Here is a 26242-nt window from a genome sequence, read left to right as displayed (position 1 = left end):
TTAGCTAATTGGTGTGTGTCCTCTGGCTTCATGGATAGATAACGCTGGGTATCATCTGTGTAACAGTGAAAATTTAAGCAATGCCGTCTAATAATACTGCCTAAGGGAAGCATGTATAAAGTGAATAAAATTGGTCCTAGCACAGAACCTTGTGGAACTCCATAATTAACCTTAGTCTGTGAAGAAGATTCCCCATTTACATGAACAAATTGTAATCTATTAGATAAATATGATTCAAACCACCGCAGCGCAGTGCCTTTAATACCTATGGCATGCTCTAATCTCTGTAATAAAATTTTATGGTCAACAGTATCAAAAGCAGCACTGAGGTCTAACAGAACAAGCACAGAGATGAGTCCACTGTCTGAGGCCATAAGAAGATCATTTGTAACCTTCATTAATGCTGTTTCTGTACTATGATGAATTCTAAAACCTGACTGAAACTCTTCAAATAGACCATTCCTCTGCAGATGATCAGTTAGCTGTTTAACAACTACCCTTTCAAGAATTTTTGAGAGAAAAGGAAGGTTGGAGATTGGCCTATAATTAGCTAAGATAGCTGGGTCAAGTGATGGCTTTTTAAGTAATGGTTTAATTACTGCCACCTTAAAAGCCTGTGGTACATAGCCAACTAATAAAGATAGATTGATCATATTTAAGATCGAAGCATTAAATAATGGTAGGGCTTCCTTGAGCAGCCTGGTAGAACTGGGGTCTAATAGACATGTTGATGGTTTGGATGAAGTACCTAATGAAAATAACTCTCATCTGAGAGAAAGAGTCTAACCAAATACAGGCATCACTGAAAGCAGCCAAAGATAATGATACGTCTTTGGGATGGTTATGAGTAATTTTTTTCTCTAATAGTTAAAATTTTATTAGCAAAGAAAGTCATGAAGTCATTACTAGTTAAAGTTAAAGGAATACTCGGGTCAATAGAGCTCTGACTCTTTGTCAGCCTGGCTACAGTGCTGAAAAGAAACCTGGGGTTGTTCTTATTTTCTTCAATTAGTGATGAGTAGTAAGATGTCCTAGCTTTACGGAGGGCTTTTTTATAGAGCAACAGACTCTTTTTCCAGGCTAAGTGAAGATCTTCTAAATTAGTGAGACACCATTTCCTCTCCAACTTACGGGTTATCTGCTTTAAGCTGCGAGTTTGTGAGTTATACCATGGAGTCAGGCACTTCTGATTTAAAGCTCTCTTTTTCAGAGGAGCTACAGCATCCAAAGTTGTCTTCAATGAGGATGTAAAACTATTGACGAGATACTCTATCTCACTTACAGAGTTTAGGTAGCTACTCTGCACTGTGTTGGTATATGGCATTAGGGAACATAAAGAAGGAATCATATCCTTAAACCTAGTTACAGCGCTTTCTGAAAGACTTCTAGTGTAATGAAACTTATTCCCCACTGCTGGGTAGTCCATCAGAGTAAATGTAAATGTTATTAAGAAATGATCAGACAGAAAGGAGTTTTCAGGGAATACTGTTAAGTCTTCAGTTTCCATACCATAAGTCAGAACAAGATCTAAGATATGATTAAAGTGGTGGGTGGACTCATTTACATTTTGAGCAAAGCCAATTGAGTCTAATAATAGATTAAATGCAGTGTTGAGGCTGTCATTCTCAGCATCTGTGTGGATGTTAAAATCGCCCACTATAATTATCTTATCTGAGCTAAGCACTAAGTCAGACAAAAGTTCTGAAAATTCACAGAGAAACTCACAGTAACGACCAGGAGGACGATAGATAACAACAAATAAAACTGGTTTTTGGGACTTCCAATTTGGATGGACAAGACTAAGAGTCAAGCTTTCAAATGAATTAAAGCTCTGTCTGGGTTTTTGATTAATTAATAAGCTGGAATGGAAGATTGCTGCTAATCCTCCGCCTCAGCCCGTGCTACGAGCGTTCTGGCAGTTAGTGTGACTCGGGGGTGTTGACTCATTTAAACTAACATAATCATCCTGCTGTAACCAGGTTTCTGTAAGGCAGAATAAATCAATATGTTGATCAATTATTATATCATTTACTAACAGGGACTTAGAAGAGAGAGACCTAATGTTTAATAGACCACATTTAACTGTTTTAGTCTGTGGTGCAGTTGAAGGTGCTATATTATTTTTTCTTTTTGAATTTTTATGCTTAAATAGATTTTTGCTGGTTATTGGTAGTCTGGGAGCAGGCACCGTCTCTAGGGGATGGGGTAATGAGGGGATGGCAGGGGGAGAGAAGCTGCAGAGAGGTGTGTAAGACTACAACTCTGCTTCCTGGTCCCAACCCTGGATAGTCACGGTTTGGAGGATTTAAGAAAATTGGCCAGATTTCTAGAAATGAGAGCTGCTCCATCCAAAGTGGGATGGATGCCGTCTCTCCTAACAAGACCAGGTTTTCCCCAGAAGCTTTGCCAATTATCTATGAAGCCCACCTCATTTTTTGGACACCACTCACACAGCCAGCAATTCAAGGAGAACATGCGGCTAAACATGTCACTCCCGGTCCGATTGGGGAGGGGCCCAGAGAAAAATACAGAGTCCGACATTGTTTTTGCAAAGTTACACACCGATTCAATGTTAATTTTAGTGACCTCCGATTGGTGTAACCAGGTGTCATTACTGCCGACGTGAATTTCAGTCTTACCAAATTTACGCTTAGCCTTAGCCAGCAGTTTCAAATTTCCTTCAATGTCGCCTGCTCTGGCCCCCGGAAGACAATTGACTATGGTTGCTGGTGTCACTAACTTCACATTTCTCAAAACAGTCGCCAATAACCAGAGTTTGTTCCTCGGCGGGTGTGTCGCCGAGTGGGGAAAAACGGTTAGAAATGTGAAAGGGTTGGTGGTGTACACGGGGCTTCTGTTTAGGGCTACGATTCCTCCTCACAGTCACCCAGTCGGCCTGCTTTCCCGGCTGCTCGGGATCTGCCAGAGGGAAACTAACAGCGGCTAAGCTACCTTGGTCCGCACCGACTACAGGGGCCTGGCTAGCTGTAGACTTTTCCACGGTGCGGAGCCGAGTCTCCAATTCGCCCAGCCTGGCCTCCAAAGCTACGAATAAGCTACACTTATTACAAGTACCATTACTACTAAAGGAGGCCGAGGAATAACTAAACATTTCACACCCAGAGCAGAAAAGTGCGGGAGAGACAGGAGAAGCCGCCATGCTAAACCAGCTAAGAGCTAGTAGCTGCGCTAAGCTAGCGTATTCCTAAAAACACGCAAAGTGAATAACGTGTAAATAATTTAGAGGTGATTCAGCAGAGGGAGTGCTTTAGTTAAGGCACGTGAAGATTACACTGTGAAACAAATCGTTATCTAGGTAACTAGATCAATCTAACTGCGCAGATTAAACAGCTAACAGATACAGCAAAACACCGCAGTGCTCCGGAACAGGAAGTGATACAATACCGCAGTGAGAGTCAACCACCAGTAGAGGCAAGCAAGAGCAAAAATAATAATAAAATAAAAATAATATTTAAAAAAAAAACGTGTTACAGTAATCGAGGACAGAAATGTGAAACATGGTTTCTGTGCTAATATGATGACAGTCTGAAGGAATTTTGTTGGCGTACTTCACCTGCGCACGTCTCACTGTGTGTTTTCACCAACAGAGTTCCTGGAGTTCATGAAAGGAGTTGAATAAAGTTTTCATCGCCGACCTGGAGGCCAATGACATCATTACTCCAACATGAAGTCATTCCCAAAGACACGCCTCCACTTTTTGTTGGATATTGCCAGAAATGTATTTTCCTCTGATATAATAAAACTGTTTTCAATAAACTCTGGTGAAATGGAACTTCCAGTGTCACAAGTTTGTTAAATCAGAATATTACCAACTGAACATACAAAGGACACAGAGTAGACCTCAGATGAAGATCCTCTGGGACTTCAGACGGACAGGTGTTGGCCAAGCAACCAGACATCATAGAGACTAACAAAGACCAGCAGAGGGCAGCAAATCCCAGAGACAATGAAATGGGTCAATGAAAAGATCCCCAAGGACCTGGAATGGATTAAGAAGACCAGCGCCGTCCCGGGGTGCCGGCTGGTTCCAGTGGAGGTGGTGGGAGAGAAGAGGGTGAGAACTAATATCATCCATGCTGAGGAACATGGACCGCCCACTGCAGGTTCCTGTGACCGTACTGAAGAGTTCCTCCAGTGATGGGTTGCTCCACCCAGTTCTGTGTGTGTGTGTGTGTGTGTGTGTGTGTGTGTGTGTGTGTGTGTGTGTGTGTGTGTGTGTGTGTGTGTGTGTGTGTGTGTGTGTGTGTGTGTGTGTGTGTGTGTGTGTGTGAAGTAGAGACACTGAAGGTCCTTTTCTTCCTGTTGCTGTCAGACAGTTCCATTAACTACACACTTGAACTGTCTTTCTGGCTGATTTTTGAGTTACTGTGTTTAATTAATGGGAGTTTAAAGGTGTCTCAAGTGTGGAACCCCACTTTTTTTTTTTTTTTTTTTTGGAGTACTTGCTATTCTCACATTTCTTTTTCTTATCTTCTGTTGTCACTTTGCTGCTGCAACAAAACAAATTTCCCACGGCGGGAAAATAAAGAATGAGCTTGTCTTACGTGGAAGGTGAAGTCCAGAGTGGTCTGAGGGCCAAGAAGAGTTCTAGGGGCCGAGGAACGACTCCGATACCCTCAAGCGCTCCAGTCAGGGGCCTGATCTTCAGGGAGACGCACATGCAGCCCTCCAGCATGATGGGATGATATTCTCACCCCTTCACAACCTGGACGCCCGTCAGGCGCTGCAGCAGTTAACGTTGATGACCACGGGTCCGTAGGAAGGAACGGGGATGAAAGCTCGTACAGGTGGCATGTCTGCTTTAACGTTGCTTGGTGTTTGTTCTGTGGTCGTGCTGGTGGGTTTACTCACTAAATTTTAACTGTTCAAACCTGTTATATTGTTTGGTCCCTGGTTTGAACTACCAGAGAGACTCTTGTACTGTAGTTTCTTCAGACCTCCAAAGGAGCTGCTGAGAAAGTCAAGAAAACAAACATACATGCAGTTTGGTCGATTTTGTGTAAATGTTTTACTTTCCTGTTGAAAGCATGATGACACAGTGAACCTAAGAAAATGTCTCACTGTGTAGAAGATGTGATTTTAATCAATAATGGAACTGTAACTACGTGAAGTAGCAACGACTGAATACGGGTGGAATCTGCAGGTGGAAGTTTCTTCTGACGTGATTATTTCAATAAGAAGCGAGATGCTCACATGAACCTCATGTCTGCTTAAAGTCTGGAGGGTTCTCTCGTCACCATCTAACTGTTCCACACGCCAACTTTATGCATTCTGTCGTGATGAAATCGGACGTCTCCTCTCGCCGTCCCGTCACTTGATCTCTCAGCTGGGAAAAAGGAAGCAGTTGTAGGGTGCGGTCAAATATTGAGCCGCTTCAATGGATCCAGTTTGTCGACTCGTATGTGGATGAGTGCTGTCACGCTGATTCATGCTGAGGAGTTGTTCACGTTTACATGCGTCTTTTAGCTTCCTTGCGCATATGTGCAGATCGGTACATGATGGAATTTTGTAGTCCAGCTGTTTCAGACATAAAGCTGCATTTTTTTTTTTTTGTGGAAACTCCACAGGAACACACTGACATGAAGCAATGATGTGGTAAATGGAAGCTTTCTTGCAAAAACAGCAGTAGTCCAAAAACTTATGAACCCAAGTTCACGTTTTGGAATCAGTTGTTTTTCCATTTAAATGAGCCCAAGTTTTCCTGTAATGAGTGCACCTGGCAACATGCAGTGTAGGCAGTCAGGGTTATTTTGCCTTCTTAAAGTGCACGTGCAGTATTTGTTGTGCCAAGAAGAGGTTTAGTTTTGGCCAATCAGGTGGCTTTCACCTGCAGTAACTTGCACGTAGCACTCAGCCCAGCCCAGATTTTCACACACGCACCAAGAGCAGAGTTCGGGTAAGAAACTACGTGGGAGGCAGCCATGGATTACCATGAGCAGGTACGAACCATCAGCACAGCACCAAAGGTCACCATGTGACCTCTGCAGAGACACAGAGGCAGCGCACAGAGACGCCCAGGATCAGCCCGGCAGTCTTTGAATCTGATGTTAGTTTTTGACAGTGCTAACCGCTGCACCGCACAGCTGCTCTCAGCTAACTGTGCAGCAGCACTGTCTTGAACGTGTTTATTCTGGCGGCTGTCATCCTGAACGGTGGAGACGGATTCTGAGATATCCACGTAGTCGTTCCTGGGACGGTGGCATCTCGTCGGTGTGCGCTGTGGCTTTCACTGTGGAATGCAGCTGAACCTGTTTTCACCTTGCACAGGGACTGAACACTTGTTGTTGTTTGTGTTGTGAACACAGGTTGATGAGATCGTGTCCACTGCTGAGTTTGGAGACCTGATCGAGTTCTCCTACCCCGTGGGTTTCTCGCACTGGGGCGTCTATGACGGAGACGGATGTGTTGTCCATTTTGCTGTTGCAGGTGAGGACCACAGTTGTTACCATGACGCCAAAAGCCCTCTGGGTATTTTCCCTCACCATGTAACAGAGACACATGAAATGATATTTTATCATCGGTGACCTGTGGACCATTAATACTTGGACATGAGTTTTTGTGTCTAGTTTCCTCTGAACACAAACATAATGTTGATCAAATGAAACGAGATGTTCTTGTAGACGGCACGGTGGCCTCACAGCCAGAAGGTCACGGGATCACTTCCTGTCTGGTCCTTTCTGTTCTCTCCAGCTCCCTCTCACTTCCAAACATGCAGGTTTGATGAAGCAGTGACTTTAAATTGACTGCAGCTGTGATTGAGTTTGTCTGTCTGTGTGTGGCCCTGTGACAGACTGGCGTCCTGTCCAGGACAAACCCCGCCTCTCACCCTGTGACTGCTGGAACAGGCTCTGCACCTGTGACCCTCATCTGGAATAAGTGGGTTTAGAAAATGAAGTAAAGATATTCTTGTAGTCCGGGTGTTTGGGTTTAATACAAATGTCATTCGCCATTAAGGAATTACACCAATTTATTCACAGCCCGTCCTTTCTCAGAGGACATGAGTATTTGGACAAAAATAACATCATTCTAAAAATCAGGACTATGGTTAATTTGTGACTGGAAACTCAAAAAATATTATTGTTGTTCAGAAAATGTTTATCCCCACATCAAAAAGCTGCTCACAGAAGTGTGAAAACGAATAGTTTGGGCAATTATTTTCACTTTACAATGTGTGGCCAATCCTATCGCCCAACCCATCAGGGATATCATATTAGACATGATGGTGTAGTAGACCAATCACGATCGCCACACTATTTATTTTAAATTTGTATAGCAATTTTTAAGCATGGAAACATGAAAACGAGAACATACCAAATGATGAGTTTGACAAAAGTGAATCAAACGCTGTACATAGGCATTCACATAGTCTCCAAAAATGTATAAAACATTGTTTTTAGTGTTTCATGTTGTCCATAATCACAAACTCCATTTAAAGCCCAAGTCTTGTTCAGGAAACTGGGTGACTGTCATGGGCTTGTTGGATTACAATAATATGTTTTTTGTCCAATCATTATATATCAAACATATGACAAAAATGTCTGCATTAAATTTGTAGTGTAAAAACATTTTGTCTAAAATGGAAAGTTTACTCAACAAAAATATAAACGCAACACTTTTGGTTTTGCTCCCATTTTGTATGAGATGAACTCAAAGATCTAAAACTTTTTCCACATACACAATATCACCATTTCCCTCAAATATTGTTCACAAACCAGTCTAAATCTGTGATAGTGAGCACTTCTCCTTTGCTGAGATAATCCATCCCACCTCACAGGTGTGCCATACCAAGATGCTGATTAGACACCATGATTAGTGCACAGGTGTGCCTTAGACTGCCCACAATAAAAGGCCACTCTGAAAGGTGCAGTTTTATCACACAGCACAATGCCACAGATGTCGCAAGATTTGAGGGAGCGTGCAATTGGCATGCTGACAGCAGGAATGTCAACCAGAGCTGTTGCTTGTGTATTGAATGTTCATTTCTCTACCATAAGCCGTCTCCAAAGTTGTTTCAGAGAATTTGGCAGTACATCCAACCAGCCTCACAACCGCAGACCACGTGTAACCACAGCAGCCCAGGACCTCCACATCCAGCATGTTCACCTCCAAGATCGTCTGAGACCAGCCACTCGGACAGCTGCTGAAACAATCGGTTTGCATAACCAAAGAATTTCTGCACAAACTGTCAGAAACCGTCTCAGGGAAGCTCATCTGCATGCTCGTCGTCCTCATCGGGGTCTCGACCTGACTCCAGTTCGTCATCGTAACTGACTTGAGTGGGCAAATGCTCACATTCGCTGGCGTTTGGCACGTTGGAGAGGTGTTCTCTTCACGAATGATGCGAAGGAGATGTGTTGCACTGCATGAGGCAAATGGTGGTCACACCAGATACTGACTGGTATCCCCCCCCAATAAAACAAAACTGCACCTTTCAGAGTGGCCTTTTATTGTGGGCAGTCTAAGGCACACCTGTGCACTAATCATGGTGTCTAATCAGCATCTTGATATGGCACACCTGTGAGGTGGGATGGATTATCTCAGCAAAGGAGAAGTGCTCACTATCACAGATTTAGACTGGTTTGTGAACAATATTTGAGGGAAATGGTAATATTGTGTATGTGGAAAAAGTTTTAGATCTTTGAGTTCATCTCATACAAAATGGGAGCAAAACCAAAAGTGTTGCGTTTATATTTTTGTTGAGTATACCTTCTGGCTGTGAGGCTATTTTTCAAAAAGAAAAAATAATATAGCACCTTCAACTGCACCACAGACTAAAACAGTTAAATGTGGTCTATTAAACATTAGGTCTCTCTCTTCTAAGTCCCTGTTAGTAAATGATATAATAATTGATCAACATATTGATTTATTCTGCCTTACAGAAACCTGGTTACAGCAGGATGAATATGTTAGTTTAAATGAATCAACACCCCCGAGTCACACTAACTGCCAGAACGCTCGTAGCACGGGCCGAGGCGGAGGATTAGCAGCAATCTTCCATTCCAGCTTATTAATTAATCAAAAACCCAGACAGAGCTTTAATTCATTTGAAAGCTTGACTCTTAGTCTTGTCCATCCAAATTGGAAGTCCCAAAAACCAGTTTTATTTGTTATTATCTATCGTCCACCTGGTCGTTACTGTGAGTTTCTCTGTGAATTTTCAGAACTTTTGTCTGACTTAGTGCTTAGCTCAGATAAAATAATTATAGTGGGCGATTTTAACATCCACACAGATGCTGAGAATGACAGCCTCAACACTGCATTTAATCTATTATTAGACTCAATTGGCTTTGCTCAAAATATAAATGAGTCCACCCACCACTTTAATCATATCCTAGATCTATTTCTGACTTATGGTATGGAAATTGAAGACTTAACAGTATTCCCTGAAAACTCCCTTCTGTCTGATCATTTCTTAATAACATTTACATTTACTCTGATGGACTACCCAGCAGTGGGGAATAAGTTTCATTACACTAGAAGTCTTTCAGAAAGCGCTGTAACTAGGTTTAAGGATATGATTCCTTCTTTATGTTCTCTAATGCCATATACCAACACAGTGCAGAGTAGCTACCTAAACTCTGTAAGTGAGATAGAGTATCGTCAATAGTTTTACATCCTCATTGAAGACAACTTTGGATGCTGTAGCTCCTCTGAAAAAGAGAGCTTTAAATCACAAGTGCCTGACTCCGTGGTATAACTCACAAACTCGCAGCTTAAAGCAGATAACTCGTAAGTTGGAGAGGAAATGGCATCTCACTAATTTAGAAGATCTTCACTCAGAGATTAGAGCATGCCATAGGTATTAAAGGCACTGCGCTGCGGTGGTTTGAATCATATTTATCTAATAGATTACAATTTGTTCATGTAAATGGGGAATCTTCTTCACAGACATACCCAGCTTTATCTATCCATGAAGCCAGAGGACACACACCAATTAGCTAAACTGCAGGATTGTCTTACAGACATAAGGACATGGATGACCTCTAATTTCCTGCTTTTAAACTCAGATAAAACTGAAGTTATTGTACTTGGCCCCACAAATCTTAGAAACATGGTGTCTAACCAGATCCTTACTCTGGATGGCATTACCCTGACCTCTAGTAATACTGTGAGAAATCTTGGAGTCATTTTTGATCAGGATATGTAATTCAAAGCACATATTAAACAAATATGTAAGACTGCTTTTTTGCATTTACGCAATATCTCTAAAATTAGAAAGGTCTTGTCTCAGAGTGATGCTGAAAAACTAATTGATGCATTTATTTCCTCTAGGCTGGACTATTGTAATTCATTATTATCAGGTTGTCCTAAAAGTTCCCTGAAAAGCCTTCAGTTAATTCAAAATGCTGCAGCTAGAGTACTGACGGGGACTAGAAGGAGAGAGTATATCTCACCCATATTGGCCTCTCCTCATTGGCTTCCTGTTAATTCTAGAATAGAATTTAAAATTCTTCTTCTTACTTATAAGGTTTTGAATAATCAGGTCCCGTCTTATCTTAGGGACCTCATAGTACCATATCACCCCAATAGAGCGCTTCGCTCTCAGACTGCAGGCTTACTTGTAGTTCCTAGGGTTTGTAAGAGTAGAATGGGAGACAGAGCCTTCAGCTTTCAGGCTCCTCTCCTGTGGAACCAGCTCCCAATTCGGATCAGGGAGACAGACACCCTCTCTACTTTTAAGATTAGGCTTAAAACTTTCCTTTTTGCTAAAGCTTATAGTTAGGGCTGGATCGGGTGACCCTGAACCATCCCTTAGTTATGCTGCTATAGACTTAGACTGCTGGGGGATTCCCATGATGCACTGAGTGTTTCTTTCTCTTTTTGCTCTGTATGCACCACTCTGCATTTAATCATTAGTGATTGATCTCTGCTCCCCTCCACAGCATGTCTTTTTCCTGGTTCTCTCCCTCAGCCCCAACCAGTCACAGCAGAAGACTGCCCCTCCCTGAGCCTGGTTCTGCTGGAGGTTTCTTCCTGTTAAAAGGGAGTTTTTCCTTCCCACTGTCGCCAAGTGCTTGCTCACCGGGGGTCGTTTTGACCATTGGGGTTTTTACGTAATTATTGTAAGGCCTTGCCTTACACTATAAAGCGCCTTGGGGCAACTGTTTGTTGTGATTTGGCGCTATATAAATTTGATTGATTGATTGATATATATATATATATATATATATATATATATAACTTGTCTGTATTGGTTATTAGGGGTAGCATGGTAGTTTAGTAGTTAGCACTGTTGCCTCACAGCAAGAAGGTCATGGGTTCCATTCCCACCTGTATCCTTTCTGTGTGAAGTTCGTATGTTCTCCCTTTGTTTACGTGGCTTCCCTCTGGGTGCTCCAGTTTCCTCCCACATTTAAAGACATGTAGGCTAGGTAGACTGGAAACTATATAATTGTCCAGGTCTCTCTTGCAAAAGAGATCTCGATCTCAATTGGACTAACTTGGTTAAATTAAATTAGAGTCATATTGTATTTTTGTTTACATAATGCACATAATAGGATAGTTTCTACTATTTTAATCCTTTGCATTTTCATTATTTTTCAGTAGCAGCTGCCAAAAAGCAAAATATCTAGTGTGCAATAAATTTGGCATTTTGTGTTTATGTGCATTGTAAGATCTTGTTCTAGCCGCAGTCTCATCCATTCCCTGGGGTCGGGTCCTGGGATCTTGTATCAAAGAGAAGTGATAATTTCAATAAGGTAAAAGTTTTGTCAGACATAATAATGCAAAAAGGAGGTATATGACAGTACCCCCCCCCCCCCCCCCCCCCCCCCCCCCAGCAACACTCTGGCTTCTTTTAAGTGTTTCCATTGAGGTTTTTTTTTAAATACATTGTAATCTAGAATTATTTTCCTACGGGATGATGATTCCAGTCTAATGATCTGTGGAAAACATTAACCACACTACGCTTAATGTCCCAGAGGAAAACACGTGTTTTCATCAACTACGCATCATAAATTCATTTATTATATGGTATGTGATTTTGCCAACTTCTGATTGGCCCATTCGCCACTTTCTGAGCTGTACCACATGCCGAGTTGACCGCTGGTAGAGCTGAGTACACCTTGCGTGCAGTGTAGCGTCGCTCGATTGCTAGCCAATCGAGCGACGCCTTCTATCGATAACGACCAGTCAGATAATGCGATACAATGCCTACTTTGGCCCGCTTCGAGTTGCGTCGTCATGATGATGCCGTGTACACAATGCAGCCAGCAGCGTTTTTTTTTTCTGTGCCCTTAGTACGTGTACACAAGCAGCAGCTCCTCGGTCTTCTCTCACAAATGTGTTTAAATACAGTCCATAAAAGTCCTGCTCACAGACTGATTGACAAAAACAGGACATGTCCACATCAAGTATCAGTTTTAGTATGTTTGACAAACTCCCAGTTTTCTTGTTTACCATATAATAAAACAGTTATAGACTTTTAATTTCGGTGTACCTGTGATTATGCGGACCTGGTCAGGATGGAGGCCTGGTGAACCCCATCCTGACCAGGTCCACATAATCACGGGTACACCTCATCAAAAGTCTATAATTGTATAGAGTGACGCTGCTGCTGGTGATGCCCAAGAACACTTAGCAGTTAAACAGGGTTGGAATAGTTCCACCCCTTAAATTAATTTTATTTCACATTTGTTGGTTTTATTACTCATATGAGTGTTAAAGTGTTTGTTTTTGCTTAATACACTTCGAGAAACTGCGAGTTAGCATTAGCCCACATTAGCTTGCCCAGTAGGGGTTAATGTTCAAGTTAATTCCTGCACAAAGGTGACAGACACGGTGCCTCTGTTAGAGCGCCGTGTCCATACCTTTCAGCAGCCTAGTGCAGCGGAGTTAGACAGCATCACGTCTGACTGCATTAGTCGCAGATCAGCCAGTTGGGTTTGTACACTGGTCAGGCACAGGGACGCCGGACATCCAAGTCGGGATGCTAAGACAGTAACTAGTCTATATAATGATGACATATTCAATAACACACGGCAACAACAGGATTTTATCGCTTTAGTGAATTTTAACCTGCAATTGAAAAACAAAATGATCTGTTAAAATATTGCACAACTACTAATAATTGAAAATGATAAAGTAGTGTGTTGTCTGTGGGGATTCACGGGCACTAGATTGGGTTATGTTTATAAAATAGGTAGCTGACATTTTTCAAGGGTGGTCATAGATTATGCAAAGTTTCTATAGAGTTGGATTGACATGTGAGTCCAGAATGTTTTTAGAACCTTAGACCTCAACAGTTTTTAGAAGAAGAACTCAACCCTTTTATTTCCTGTTAATTATGACACTTAATTGACTGTCTGAATGTACAACCCCTGGCAAAAATTATGGAATCACCGGCCTCAGAGGATGTTCATTCAGTTGTTTAATTTTGTAGAAAAAAAGCAGATCACAGACATGACACAAAACTAAAGTCATTTCAAATGGCAACTTTCTGGCTTTAAGAAACACTATAAGAAATCAAGAAAAAAAGATTGTGGCAGTCAGTAACGGTTACTTTTTTAGACCAAGCAGAGGAAAAAAAATATGGAATCACTCAATTCTGAGGAAAGAATTATGGAATCACCCTGTAAATTTTCATCCCCCGAATTAACACCTGCATCAAATCAGATCTGCTTATTGACATTGACCCTATGTCTTTTTGCAAGGAATGTTTTTGCAGTTTTTGCTCTATGGCAAGATGCATTATCATCTTGAAAAATGATTTCATCATCCCCAAACATCCTTTCAATTGTCCAAAATATCAACATAAACTTGTGCATTTATTGATGATGTAATGACAGCCATCTCCCCAGTGCCTTTACCTGACATGCAGCCCCATATCATCAATGACTGTGGAAATTTACATGTTCTCTTCAGGCAGTCATCTTTATAAATCTCATTGGAAAGGCACCAAACAAAAGTTCCAGCATCATCACCTTGCCCAATGCAGATTCGAGATTCATCACTGAATATGACTTTCATCCAGTCATCCACAGTCCACAATTGCTTTTCCTTAGCCCATTGTAACCTTGTTTTTTTCTGTTTAGGTGTTAATGATGCCTTTCATTTAGCTTTTCTGTATGTAAATTCCATTTCCTTTAGGCGGTTTCTTACAATTCGGTCACAGACGTTGACTCCAGTTTCCTCCCATTCGTTCCTCATTTGTTTTGTTGTACATTTTTCGATTTTTGAGACATATTGCTTTAAGTTTTCTGTCTTGACGCTTTGATGTCTTCCTTGGTCTACCAGTATGTTTGCCTTTAACAACCTTCCCATGTTGTTTGTATTTGGTCCAGCGTTTAGACACAGCTGACTGTGAACAACCAACATCTTTTGCAACATTGCGTGATGATTTACTCTCTTTTAAGAGTTTGATAATCCTCTCCTTTGTTTCAATTGACATCTCTCGTGTTGGAGCCATGATTCATGTCAGTCCACTTGGTGCAACAGCTCTCCAAGGTGTGATCACTCCTTTTTAGATGCAGACTAACGAGCAGATCTGATATGATGCAGGTGTTAGTTTTGGGGATGAAAATTTACAGGGTGATTCCATAATTTCTTCCTCAGAATTGAGTGATTCCATATTTTTTTCCTCTGCTTGGTCTAAAAAAGTAACCGTTACTGACTGCCACAATCTTTTTTTCTTGATTTCTTATAGTGTTTCTTAAAGCCAGAAAGTTGCCATTTGAAATGACTTTAGTTTTGTGTCATGTCTGTGATCTGCTTTTTTTCTACAAAATTAAACAACTGAATGAACATCCTCCGAGGCCGGTGATTCCATAATTTTTGCCAGGGGTTGTATGTATACGAGCTGCACAGCATGAAACCCGCTCATGGTACACTGAGTCCCAAACATGAAGTGCCAAATTTTGAGTTCACAGGAAAGCAGGAGATGTCAAATGTTGAACAATTCATGAATCGACATTTCCTGGATTGACAGTAGACGAGATCTCGTGGAATCTTGGGGGCATTCAGTTCACACTGAAACAGGAAGTGCCAAATTTGGAGCCCACAGTGAAACCACACTGCCCAGAGTGCCGCTCTCATTGGAGCGACATCTCTGCTATTTTGGCATTGTGGGATAGCTCGCCCACAGATGGAGCTCACCGGACTACGGCTCAGTGTGCCGCTCTCGTTGGAGCGACAACACAGAATGTGTCTCTTCCCAGATTGATCTCTTTCAGTGCAGCTTCTTGTTCTGACTTTAACACAAACTTAACACCCAGGTCTTCCATTGCACTTTTCCATCTGCGTCAGACGCTCAAGGCGCTTTATATTTATGCCTCACATTCACCCATTCACACAGACACACTCACACTGATTTTTAGGGTGCTGCCACACAACCAAGGGTCATCTGGTCTGAAGCCCAACGCCTAACCACTAGACTATCACCTCCCCGTTAAATTTCTATTTTATATCTCTAGTGGTCTTGTACACCTCAGAGACAAATCCATGTTTAAAAGCAAGTTTCTTGGTAATCCACGGTTTATAGTTCGGATAGATCGGATGATCACGTCTCTGCGGAACATCTGCCAGCTCGTCTAAATCTGAACATGGTCCAGTTTGTCCACTTGTCAAGTTTGTGGATACCAAATGTTTGGAAATGATGTCAACAATACCAAATACTAAACAAATTTTAATGGAATCGAAAAAGTACAAATAAAGATAAAACACATTTATAAAAAAATCACAACAGAGGAAAATAATTCTCAGCAATAAAACTACAACAATTAGTCTGTATTTGCCAAAGGGGACTAATAATAATGTCAACCAACAACTAAAAGTCACAAAAGTGTCCCGTCACTTAAAACACCAATTGCATTGTCCTTTTGGTAGAGAGGAGGAAAGGAGGAACTCTTCTTCCTTCACCACGGGTCCGACTTCCAGCACACTGAGGGAGGGGAAACAAAAGAGGGGGCAGTCAGTGTCCTGGCCCAACGTTAACCACGCCCACACATGCACACAATTGGCTCTTGCAGGGCAACGTCCCTTTTTTACTTAGCTTATGGAGCGTCAAATCCTCTCTCTACGTCGAGTCTGGAGGTCGTCCTTGCCTGCACCGCCGACGAATCAGAAGGGAAAAAAAAAAACCCCGCTCCGGTAGGATATCCAGGAAGCCACTGAGACGCCCGCTACAAAAAATGAGACAGCTTTTAGCGGCCCAACTCAAACAGTGTTAGACCACACAACCTCATCTGCGCACTGCACAACGACGTCCCTTTTTACTTAGCTGATCAAGCGTGAGATTTCCCCAGTTACGCCGTCTCCTCACCTTCCTCCAGTACAGCAGCTTCCTCCTCCCCTGACCGGGGCTCTGCTCCTCTTTTACCAGCCTCCAGCTTGGAAATCAGCCAGTCAAGTTCAGTGAGGGAGGAGCCATTCAATTAGTTCAGTTTCTCCCCATTCCAATCCAAATAAACACCTACCTCTAATAACAACCCAATAACACTACAAGCAAGTACACACACACACAAAAAAACCTGTTCAAACAAACACAACACCCAAATAAATAAAAAAACTCAAACAATTGAGGGACCATAAAGAAAAACCCCAACAAGAATAAAAAGACCACTGTGACACACTCAAAACACTCTTGCAAGCACTCCTCTGTCCATTCTTTAATGTCCATAGTGGAGACCTTTTCCCTCTTCAGGACAGTTCTGTGTGTGGACACACAGTCGTGGTCTCCGTAGCCCAAAGGGAGTGAAGGGGAATGTTTTATAAACCTCCTTTACTGACCGTAACACAGATCCAGAGTCTTATCCTGTCTTGTAGGACAGGTTATATATTGATAAAAATTAAGAACTATCTTTTTGAGGGAGACTTGGTTAAAATCACCCAGTCCACAGACCGGGCCGTCAGGAGAGACGGACTGCAGTTTATCGATGACAGCAGACAGTTTTACAGGCAGACGGGTTCCTGAGCTTTTGGGTGGATTTACACAACTGTGATGGAGAGCTGGTGGAACTCACAGGGTACGTAAGTAGAAGGGGTGCAGAGACACTGATAAAAGTTCCACACCTGGACTGCAGATGTGCTCTCTCACTGTCACAGAAGTACAGTACCTTCGTTGATGTACAGACATGCCCCTCCTCCTCACCTCACTCCTCCGATCTAGGTGGTTTGGTGATCAACAGGTCAGAGTCCTGGTTATGATCAGTTGACCGTGTCTTCTAAAACATCATCACAGCAGTCTTTAAAATCCTTAAGGAAGTGAACATTCCCCTGGAGTTCCTCCACTTGATTCCTTAGGGAGTGGAAGTTTTCCAGTATCATTGAGGGCATTGGAAGCTGTTAAAGTTGTGCCGTCTTAGCCGGACGCCCCTTCGCTTCCTCCTCTTCCGTCTCCTCTTCTCCCTTGTTTCCCTGTATGTTTTATGAGGTGTCTTCCAGTGACATCTGGAAGTTGTAGTGTGACGTCTGACACACCAGCAGCTCGTTCCTGCTGTATCGACTCCTGACTGACCTCCAGGAAAACCAGAAGAGGAAGCAAAAGGAACAACGCCAGGTGAAATAAATAATAATGATAATCAATCCATGTTGCTTCAGACAACAGCACCATGGACAATTAAAACCACTCAAAAATGACACTGGCACTGACACAACCAAATGTTAAGGGACAGAAACAACAAATCAAACACTAAGAAACACTGAAAGCCAAACGGTGCCAGCGTGCGCGCACCAGCCCTCATATACATCATTTATGTGTTTGTCAATTTTAATTTTGAACATTTTTTATTTGAAAAGTGAACAACACATTCTTAAATACTGATCACAGCTGTTCCACAGTTTCACCTCATAACAGAAGCATTTTTTTTTAAACACACACATCCCCTTAGATCATCCCGCTTAAATTCATTTGAAACAGCCTCTGGATACATCTAGGAATTCAATTATTATATGCTTTATGCATAATATGTGCAATTACAAACTCAACAGGATCCCAAAATTTTAGATCATATAATTCTGTAAATAAGACGTGTTGGTGCACAATAATCAGAATGACTTACAATTCTTATGGCTCGTTTCTGTAATTTAACAATTGGATTTCTGTTCAGGTAGTATTTATGGAATTATGAGAGAACAGTAAAATATATACAATGATTTCTGACCAAGATATGTTTTGTTTAACATAATATTATAATAGTTTGACCATTTTTGTTGTGACATTATGTGGTTTCCGGCATAATTTATGATCAGTTATGACACCTTTCATAAACCCTCTCTATTTCTACATCAATAATTGTTGAGAACGTTGTGCGTGTGTATTGACTGGCTAGTTACAGCTGGATATTCCTATCCTCTGTCAGAAGGTACTGGAGACTTGAAATGAAGTCTTATCCACAGCCTTTGGATTCCAGGACTTTATTAGGACATGCAAGTAACAAGTGTTTGTGTGTGTGGTTTGTTAATATTCACGCACACGCGGCACACGTTCAGAGCAACAAAACTATCAATCAATTTACAGGTTCAACAAGGCAGGCAAAGTGGAATACACCATTTACCATAACCTAGAGGGTAGGCGGAACAGCCCAACTAGTCCAATCACAGGGGGTTTTATACAGCCGCCCCCTAATATGAGTAGCATATTAGTAAACACTAAAACCCTTGTGAACACTATGAACTGTCATCAGGCATGACCGGTAATGCAATAAGTTTGGATACTGGGCGTTGGTAAGTGTGCGAACCAATGGTCACTTCCGCTACTCGGACCTGTCCGTCCAGACCGGGAAACACCTGTGTTACCTTCCCCACAGGCCAAGATGCCCGTGGCAACTGTGGGTCCACCACCATAACAGCTTGTCCTACTGTTAGAGCGGGTGTAACTTGTGTCCATTTGTGGCGGTGTTGAAGTCCAGGTAGGTACCGCCGAGTGAACTGAGACCAGAAATGGTCAGCTATGACCTGGCTGTGACGCCACTTGCGCCGTCCGAGTTGTTTTCTTGTGCCGTACACAGCCTGGGGCAGAGAAGCATCTCGCCGCCCCATGAGCAGCATATTTGGAGTAATAGGGTCTACATCAGCAAGGTCAGATGACACATATCCCAGTGGTTTGGAATTGAGCATGCCTTCCACGGATTCCACGTAACGGATTGTCCTTTGAGTATCACCTGAAGTGCAGATTTCACTGAGCGGATCTCCCGCTCCCAGGCCCCACCAAAATGGGGCGCATGTGGGGGATTGAATTGAAAGGTGATACTCTGTTCACTGAGTTTCTCCTGTAATTGGGGCTCCATAGCTTTAAATGCCTCTTGCAGCTCGCGGTCACCTCCTCTGAAATTGGTGCCTTGATCACTCAGTATTTCAAAGGGTTTTCCTCTCCGAGCGATGAATCGGCGCAAGGCCATGAGAAAGGAGTCGGTGTCCATACCAGTAAGTAGGTCAAGGTGGATGCAGCGGGTGGTGAGACATTTGAAAATAATGCCCCAACGTTTTTCCTGTCTCCTACCTATCTTTATGGTAAAAGGACCAAAACAGTCGACCCCAGTGGACCAGAAAGGAGGTTGATGAAGGCGCAGCCTAGAGATAGGAAGGTCAGACATTCTAGGTGGTACAGGATTAGCTCTCCACTTTTTACATTCCAAACAGGCGTGTTGGTGCTTCCTCACAGCCTGTCTCCCTCTTATAATCCAGTATGTACGCCGCAATTCAGCATAGACACGTTCAGGGCCAGGATGTAGAAGCCGGGAGTCATAATCTTTAATGATAAGCTGAGTAGTAGGATGATTCGGTGATAACACAATAGGATGTAGGGTATCAATATCTATGTTTTCTGCATGTCGGAGACGACCACCTACCCGAATAAGGTCAAGCTGAGAGTCATATTCAGGTGACAGGTTATTGAGTCTGCTGTCTGTGCGCACGTTCTTTCCTGACTTCAGTGCATGGACCTCAGCAGGAAAGCTGTCGAGTTGTGCTTGTTTGAGGAGCTGAATTTCTGTCTCCAAGCGCTGGGCTGCGGACATGGGGGAAGCAGCCACTCCGTGACAGGAGAGGTGGGTGGCCTGCACTAAGTCAACCCAAGAGTTGTACTCTACAGGATTAGGCTGTACAGGACGAGCGGTGACATGAGCACAGAATACGGATCTTTTCAGCTCCTTGTCATCCACAGGATCCATACTCACAGTAGGCAGCATAGGCCAGTGCTCTAATGTTTGTCTCAAAAAGACAGGCCCATTCATCCACTGGCTTTGTGCAGATAATTCTTGCAGTCGTTTCCCCCGGGTGATGTTTTCAGCGGGGTTGAGGGCAGAGGGTACATATCTCCAGTTAACAGGCTCTGTGAGCTCCTGCAATTCAGCAATACGGGTACCTACAAATACTTTGTAGTGGCAGGACTCAGACTGGATCCAGTTTAGTACAGTTGTGGAGTCTGTCCACAAGGTAGTGTCACTGATAGATTGTGTGAGCTCACTGAGGAGGAGTTTAGACAGCTGTGCTCCGGCCAATGCAGCACATAGCTCTAAACGAGGAATTGACAGTTGTTTTCGGGGAGCTACACGTGATCTAGCCATGGCAAAAACTGTATGTACCTCATGTTGTGGGGACTCATATCTCAGGTATGCCACTGCTCCATATACTCGTTCTGATGCATCACAGAAAACGTGCAGCTGGACAGTTCCATCTCGCATTTGTGGGATGGTGTAACAGCACGGCATGCAAATAGTAGGCAAGTATTGCAGTTCACTCACCCATGCTTGCCATCGCTGGAGCAGCTCACCTTCAATAGGCTCGTCCCATTGTCTCTCTCTCTGCCACAACAGCTGCACAATAAGTTTAGCCCTTGTAGTAAAGGGGATAATGAAGCCCAGCGCATCATATTGTGAAGCGAGTATACTGTAGATGTTTCTCATAGTTGGTTCATGAGAAGATATTGGTCGACATCTGTAGCTGATCTGGTCCGTGGAACAGTGCCAGGCTAGGCCTAGTGTTGGTTCTTGTGGGTCTGGTTGATATGCGGTTAACCACAGCTCACAAGTAGGTGATCTTGCTGCTGTGGGGAGATGAGCTATGGCCTCTGGATAATTACTGGCCCACCGTCTGATCTCGAAACCACCTGTAGATAAGAGCTCCCTGATGTTATCAACCAGTGGCCGTGCCTGCGAGGAAGAAGGCAGAGACTGCAGACAGTTATCGACATAAAATGAGTGCAGAACTGAATCTAGAACTTGTTCGTTCCCTTCCTTGTAGTCCTGTACATGACGCTGAAGAGCATATGTGGCACAGCATGGACTGCATGTGGTCCCAAAGGGCAGAACACACCACTCATAAATGTCGGGGCTACGCTCTCTCTCCATATCTCTCCATACAAATCTGAGTAGTGGTCTGTGCTGGGGCAGGAGCCGTACTTGGTGGAACATGCTACGTATGTCCCCGCTCACAGCAAATCTCAATAGGACACCTATGAGTGAGGGACCAAGTGTTGGACCTGGTAACAGCTGGTTGTTAAGGCAGTTGTTTTTGTAGTGGTATGAACAGTTCAAAACTATCCTGGGCTTGTTATTGTGATGTACAATATGATGGGGAATGAACCAGGATTCATCTGTGCTGTTTGCCTCTTCGGGAGTGATTTTCCTGGTATATCCTTCCTCTTCCAGTTTTCGTATTTCTGCATTATACACAGCAGCTAAATCACAGTCTTTAGCTAGACGCCTCTCTGTAGACCGCAGGAGTGCCATAACTGCTTCAGGACCAGCTTGTAGTTTGGAAGCAGTTTTACGCCGGAGTAGAGAGGTTGCGTAATGGGATACTCCCTCAATCTGTACCCGTTCAGTAGCGCTCTGCAATAACTCTAACGCCTCTTTATCCTGCTTGGACCGAGTTATCTCCTTCTCAGACCGAAAGGGAATTACATCCAATTGCCACAGCTTCTCTACATTATGTCTTAAAACTTGAGAAGGAGATGGAGCTAGGGATGTATGCAGACATGATGTGTCAGTAGCCTGGTGCAGGAAGGTCGCAGGCCCCTGGACAGCCCAGCCAAGCTTTGTGTGCACAGCCACAGGGCTGCCTATAGGACCAACTCTCACTGGTGACAGAGGTGTGATGAGCTGTGCGTTGTCTGAGCCTATAAGAAGCATAGGCTGCACATCTTTAAATGCTTCAAAGGGAATGTCTGTCAGGTGTGAATATTTCTGACGGAGTATATCCATTGGGCAGGATTGTTTAGCCAGATCAAGGTCCTTTGCGGTGAATGCATTGCCAATATGATATTTGATTTGGGGAGATTCGGATACACTCACGTCAAAGGAAACAGTTGCTCCCTGTACCTGGGATACTTCCTGCCTTATGGTGCGCAGTTTGAGGGAATCCTCTATGGTATTTAGTTTCAAATAGTGAACTGCAGCGGATAGTACTATAGTCCTTTCCGATCCGTCATCTAGAATTGCGTGTGTAGACAGCGATTGGCCATTGCTGTGTAGGGTAACTGGTACTACTTTGAGCATGACACGCCCTGAGTGTGTAGCATGATCCAAGTACACCATACTAGATGTTGTACTCAATGTTAGGACACTCCTATTAGCGCTGGAGGCTGCTTCATGGAGAATCTGTAGATGTTGCTCTCCACAGGTACCACATGGTTTTTTCAGATTACAGCAGTCAGGTTGATGGCCCCGTCCACATCGCCAACATTTCTTGTTATCGTTAATCCAGGTAATGATTTGAGCAGTGCTTAGTTTACAGAAATCTAAGCAGGAACTCAAATAGTGCTCTGTACTACTGCAGAAGGGGCAATAGGGCTTGAATTTCTCTTTTCTTGCATTTAGAGCCATCTTTATTCTGTGTAGAGACAGAGGCGCCGTTGAGAGGGGGTGATATAGCCTTATCGGTGCCATAGTAAATGGATGATGGAAGTTTGTGTTGTTTAAAGGGTTTTTCCCGGCGGTCTGGGCGTAGCTTTTCAGGTATACAGCTCTCAGCTGCTCTTCTAGATATCTGAATAGCCTGTGACTTCCTTTCTAACCATTGTGCAAAGTCAGGGAGAGTATATGTTGTAACAGAGTCACTTTGCAGAATACCCTTTGTGAGGCAATATTCAGCAAAACTGTCCTGATATGAAAGGGGGAGTTTACTCAGAAGTCTGTCCACATGTGAACCACACTCGAGTTCACTCCCGGCTGCTCCTTCCATAGAGTTTAACAATCCCACTAGGCTACTAACTGAGAGCGCGAAGTCCTCAAACCCCTGTGTATCTCCTGCTCTCACTGTAGGGGCCCTCAGGATGTTGTTAATTTCACCTTGTACTAACTGCCGCGGCTGCCCATAGCGTTGCTGTAGAGCTTGCATTGCTCTAGTGTAAGGCATAGGGTCATAAATATACCTTTTTGCTATTTGAAATGCAGCAGGGAATTTCAGATGGTCCAGCAGTACTTGAAATTTATAATCCTCAGACAGATGCGTGTGTGGTCCCAACACACCATCTAGTCCCTTCTTTAACAAGAGAAAATCACTTTCTTTTCCTGTAGTGAAACTAATCAGCTTGGGTTTGGGGATGCCATAGGAGGAAGATATAGCCATTTCCATCAAGTTTGGTCTTTGAGGTGCACCATACTGGATGCTAACAGGAGACTGTGGGGCTGGAATGGGGTTGCGACACACGTTAGGCAAACTCACAACTGGAGGTTGGACTACAACGTTTGGCTGAGTTGGATATGAGCCTGGTATCCAGGGTAGTGGGCCTTGAGCGGAGTTGGCAGGGGGCAGGACTGTAGGAGGATGCTGCATCATGCCAGAGAAGTCGTACTGGGCAACACTAGGTTGTGCAGACCATGCAGGGAGTGATGCAGGCCAATTAAAGTCTCTCTGTTGTTGCCAGGGGAAATGTGGATTAGCAGCTATAAACGTAGAACTGGATACTACTGGTACTGATGGAGATGTAGCTGTAGAAGCCACGGAAGGGAAGACATAAACAGGCAGCGCTGCAGTCACTCCTGCTATACTAGAAGCGGGTACTGTTGGCTGTGAAATTGAGGGGGTAACCGTAGACTGTACTGTGAGAGGAGAGGTTGGCTGTACAGTACTCATGTTATAGTCCGGTGGCAAAGGAGATAAAGGAGCGATGACCTCCAAACTGCCCATAGCTGGGTCCCTTATGGGTTGATTACCATCTTCGTTGAGCAGAGATGAACTGTCGTTGAGTAAAGGTAAACTGGCACTCCGAGTCTGAGGGAAGTGCTGCATTTTTGATGACACTCTGTTGAGGTTCAGCGATACTTGTAGTGCACTCTGTAACTCCCTCACTTGATTCTGAACCTGAGTTACACAATGTTCCATCCTCCGCCATCTCTCAGTCTCTAATGACCCGTCAACACCACCTGCTGGATACATTGGAGTAGATGTTTGATGCATGGGAAAGGTCCTGGCAACCTCAGTGTATACTGGATTTGGCCGTTGTGATGGATAGGTCAGGAGAAAGTCATCCAGATGTCCGGGGGGCCGATGAGTCCTCCTCGGATGGATACTTTGCTCTTCTTCATATCTGGATGTCGCCATTAGGAAAGCTGCAACTAGATCCGGCTCGAAGGACCACTTGTTGAGAATGTTGTGCGTGTGTATTGACTGGCTAGTTACAGCTGGATATTCCTATCCTCTGTCAGAAGGTACTGGAGACTTGAAATGAAGTCTTATCCACAGCCTTTGGATTCCAGGACTTTATTAGGACATGCAAGTAACAAGTGTTTGTGTGTGTGGTTTGTTAATATTCACGCACACGCGGCACACGTTCAGAGCAACAAAACTATCAATCAATTTACAGGTTCAACAAGGCAGGCAAAGTGGAATACACCATTTACCATAACCTAGAGGGTAGGCGGAACAGCCCAACTAGTCCAATCACAGGGGGTTTTATACAATAATCATAATTTAATTTTTAATTGGGTTTTTTGATTTTTGATTAACAAATATAACAAGCATTCTTAAATTCACTGATCAAATCATGTCTATCTCGGCTTTCAGTGCTTACCAGTCGAGTGAGTATAAGAGAACTTGTGGAGAGCTGGATATGTCCCAACTTGTCCTCTAACACTCCGAAACGGAGGTGTTCCTTTGTCTCGCTTCATCAGCGAATCGGTTGTGACGCATGAAGCCTCCGTGCGGCTTTCCATGACAAAATCTCTTGTTAAAAGTGAAATCTGCCAGAAAATGGCTGATGTCCAGCTCTTGTGATAACCAGAGAAAGAGCACACGACGGTCTCGTATCCACAGAGCCATCAGCTTAGAAATGATCCAGTGGTTGGGGCAGGGTGTCATGCAGGTGCATGTGCTGTTAAAGCCAAGATAATCATCATAATTCACATACATTATGTGACCCATGAGAGGGCATGACCATGTATATGTAACAGCCCAGTCAGGTGAGCTGTGCAGCGAGTCAGTGCATCTTAGGGGAGGTGACGGTCTAGTGGTTAAGCATTGAGCTTGAGACCAAAGGACCCTTGCTTCAAATCCCAGCCTGACAGGAAAATCATTAAGGGCCCTTTGGTGAAGTCCTTAATCTCCCAGTTGCTTCCACTGTGTAGTGAGTGTCTTGTTTGGCAGCACCCTGACATCGGGGTGAATGTGAGGCATTATTGTAAAGTGCTTTGAGCGTCTGATGCAGATGGAATTTTTAATTTATTTTTATTTATATAGTGCCAAATCACAACAGAGTTGCCTCAAAGCGCTTTACACAGGTAAGGTCTAACCTTACCAACCCCTAGAGCAACAGTGGTAAGGAAAAACGCCCTCTGAGGAAGAAACCTCAGGCAGACCAGACTCAAAGGGGTGACCCTCTGCTTGGGCCATGCTACAAACATAAATTACAGAACAATTCACAAAATGAATATACAGGAAATGCTGTTGGCGCACAGGACAGGAGGGTCGCCAACACAAATACAACTCCCATCTCTGGATGGAGCTGCACCTTAAACAGAGAGAAAAACAGAATCAGGCATCAGAAAGACAACAAATACAGTATAATTTGTCAGCATTAAGCAACAAGAAAAACAGAAGAAATACTAAGGTGATCGCCGGCCACTAGCCCTAAACTTCACTAAAAGACCCAGAATTTAGGTAAAGTTGAGGCCATGGCTCACTCCAATTACTAATAAAATGAATTAAAAGAGTAAAAAGCATAAAACAAAACTGTACCAGTATGCTAGCTATATGATTGGGAAAATAAGTGCGTCTTAAGTCTGGACTTGAATGTCTCCACAGAATCTAACTGTTTTATTGATGCAGGGAGATCATTCCACAGAAC

At 43.4% G+C, this 26242-nt stretch overlaps 2 protein-coding genes across 2 annotated transcripts in view; both read left to right on the top strand.

Moving 5' to 3' along the window:
- Positions 1 to 3790, top strand: part of tnnc1b (troponin C type 1b (slow)) — a 63376-nt gene extending 59586 nt beyond the window's left edge. Inside the window, exon 6 of the mRNA XM_034173130.1 lies at positions 3609 to 3790. Coding sequence (XP_034029021.1) covers positions 3609 to 3640 — 32 coding nt within the window. The 3' untranslated portion in view covers positions 3641 to 3790. The remainder of the gene's footprint in view (positions 1 to 3608) is intronic.
- Positions 3791 to 5857: 2067 nt separating this feature from the next.
- Positions 5858 to 26242, top strand: part of LOC117512896 — a 77687-nt gene continuing 57302 nt past the window's right edge. The window contains exons 1-2 of the mRNA XM_034173129.1: positions 5858 to 5960; positions 6327 to 6447. Coding sequence (XP_034029020.1) covers positions 5943 to 5960; positions 6327 to 6447 — 139 coding nt within the window. The 5' untranslated portion in view covers positions 5858 to 5942. The remainder of the gene's footprint in view (positions 5961 to 6326; positions 6448 to 26242) is intronic.

The sequence above is a fragment of the Thalassophryne amazonica genome, chromosome 6 (genome assembly GCF_902500255.1).
Source record: "Thalassophryne amazonica chromosome 6, fThaAma1.1, whole genome shotgun sequence".
NCBI lineage: Eukaryota > Metazoa > Chordata > Actinopteri > Batrachoidiformes > Batrachoididae > Thalassophryne > Thalassophryne amazonica.
Note: the sequence above shows the minus strand (reverse complement) of the source record. Positions and strands in the feature narration are given on the sequence as shown.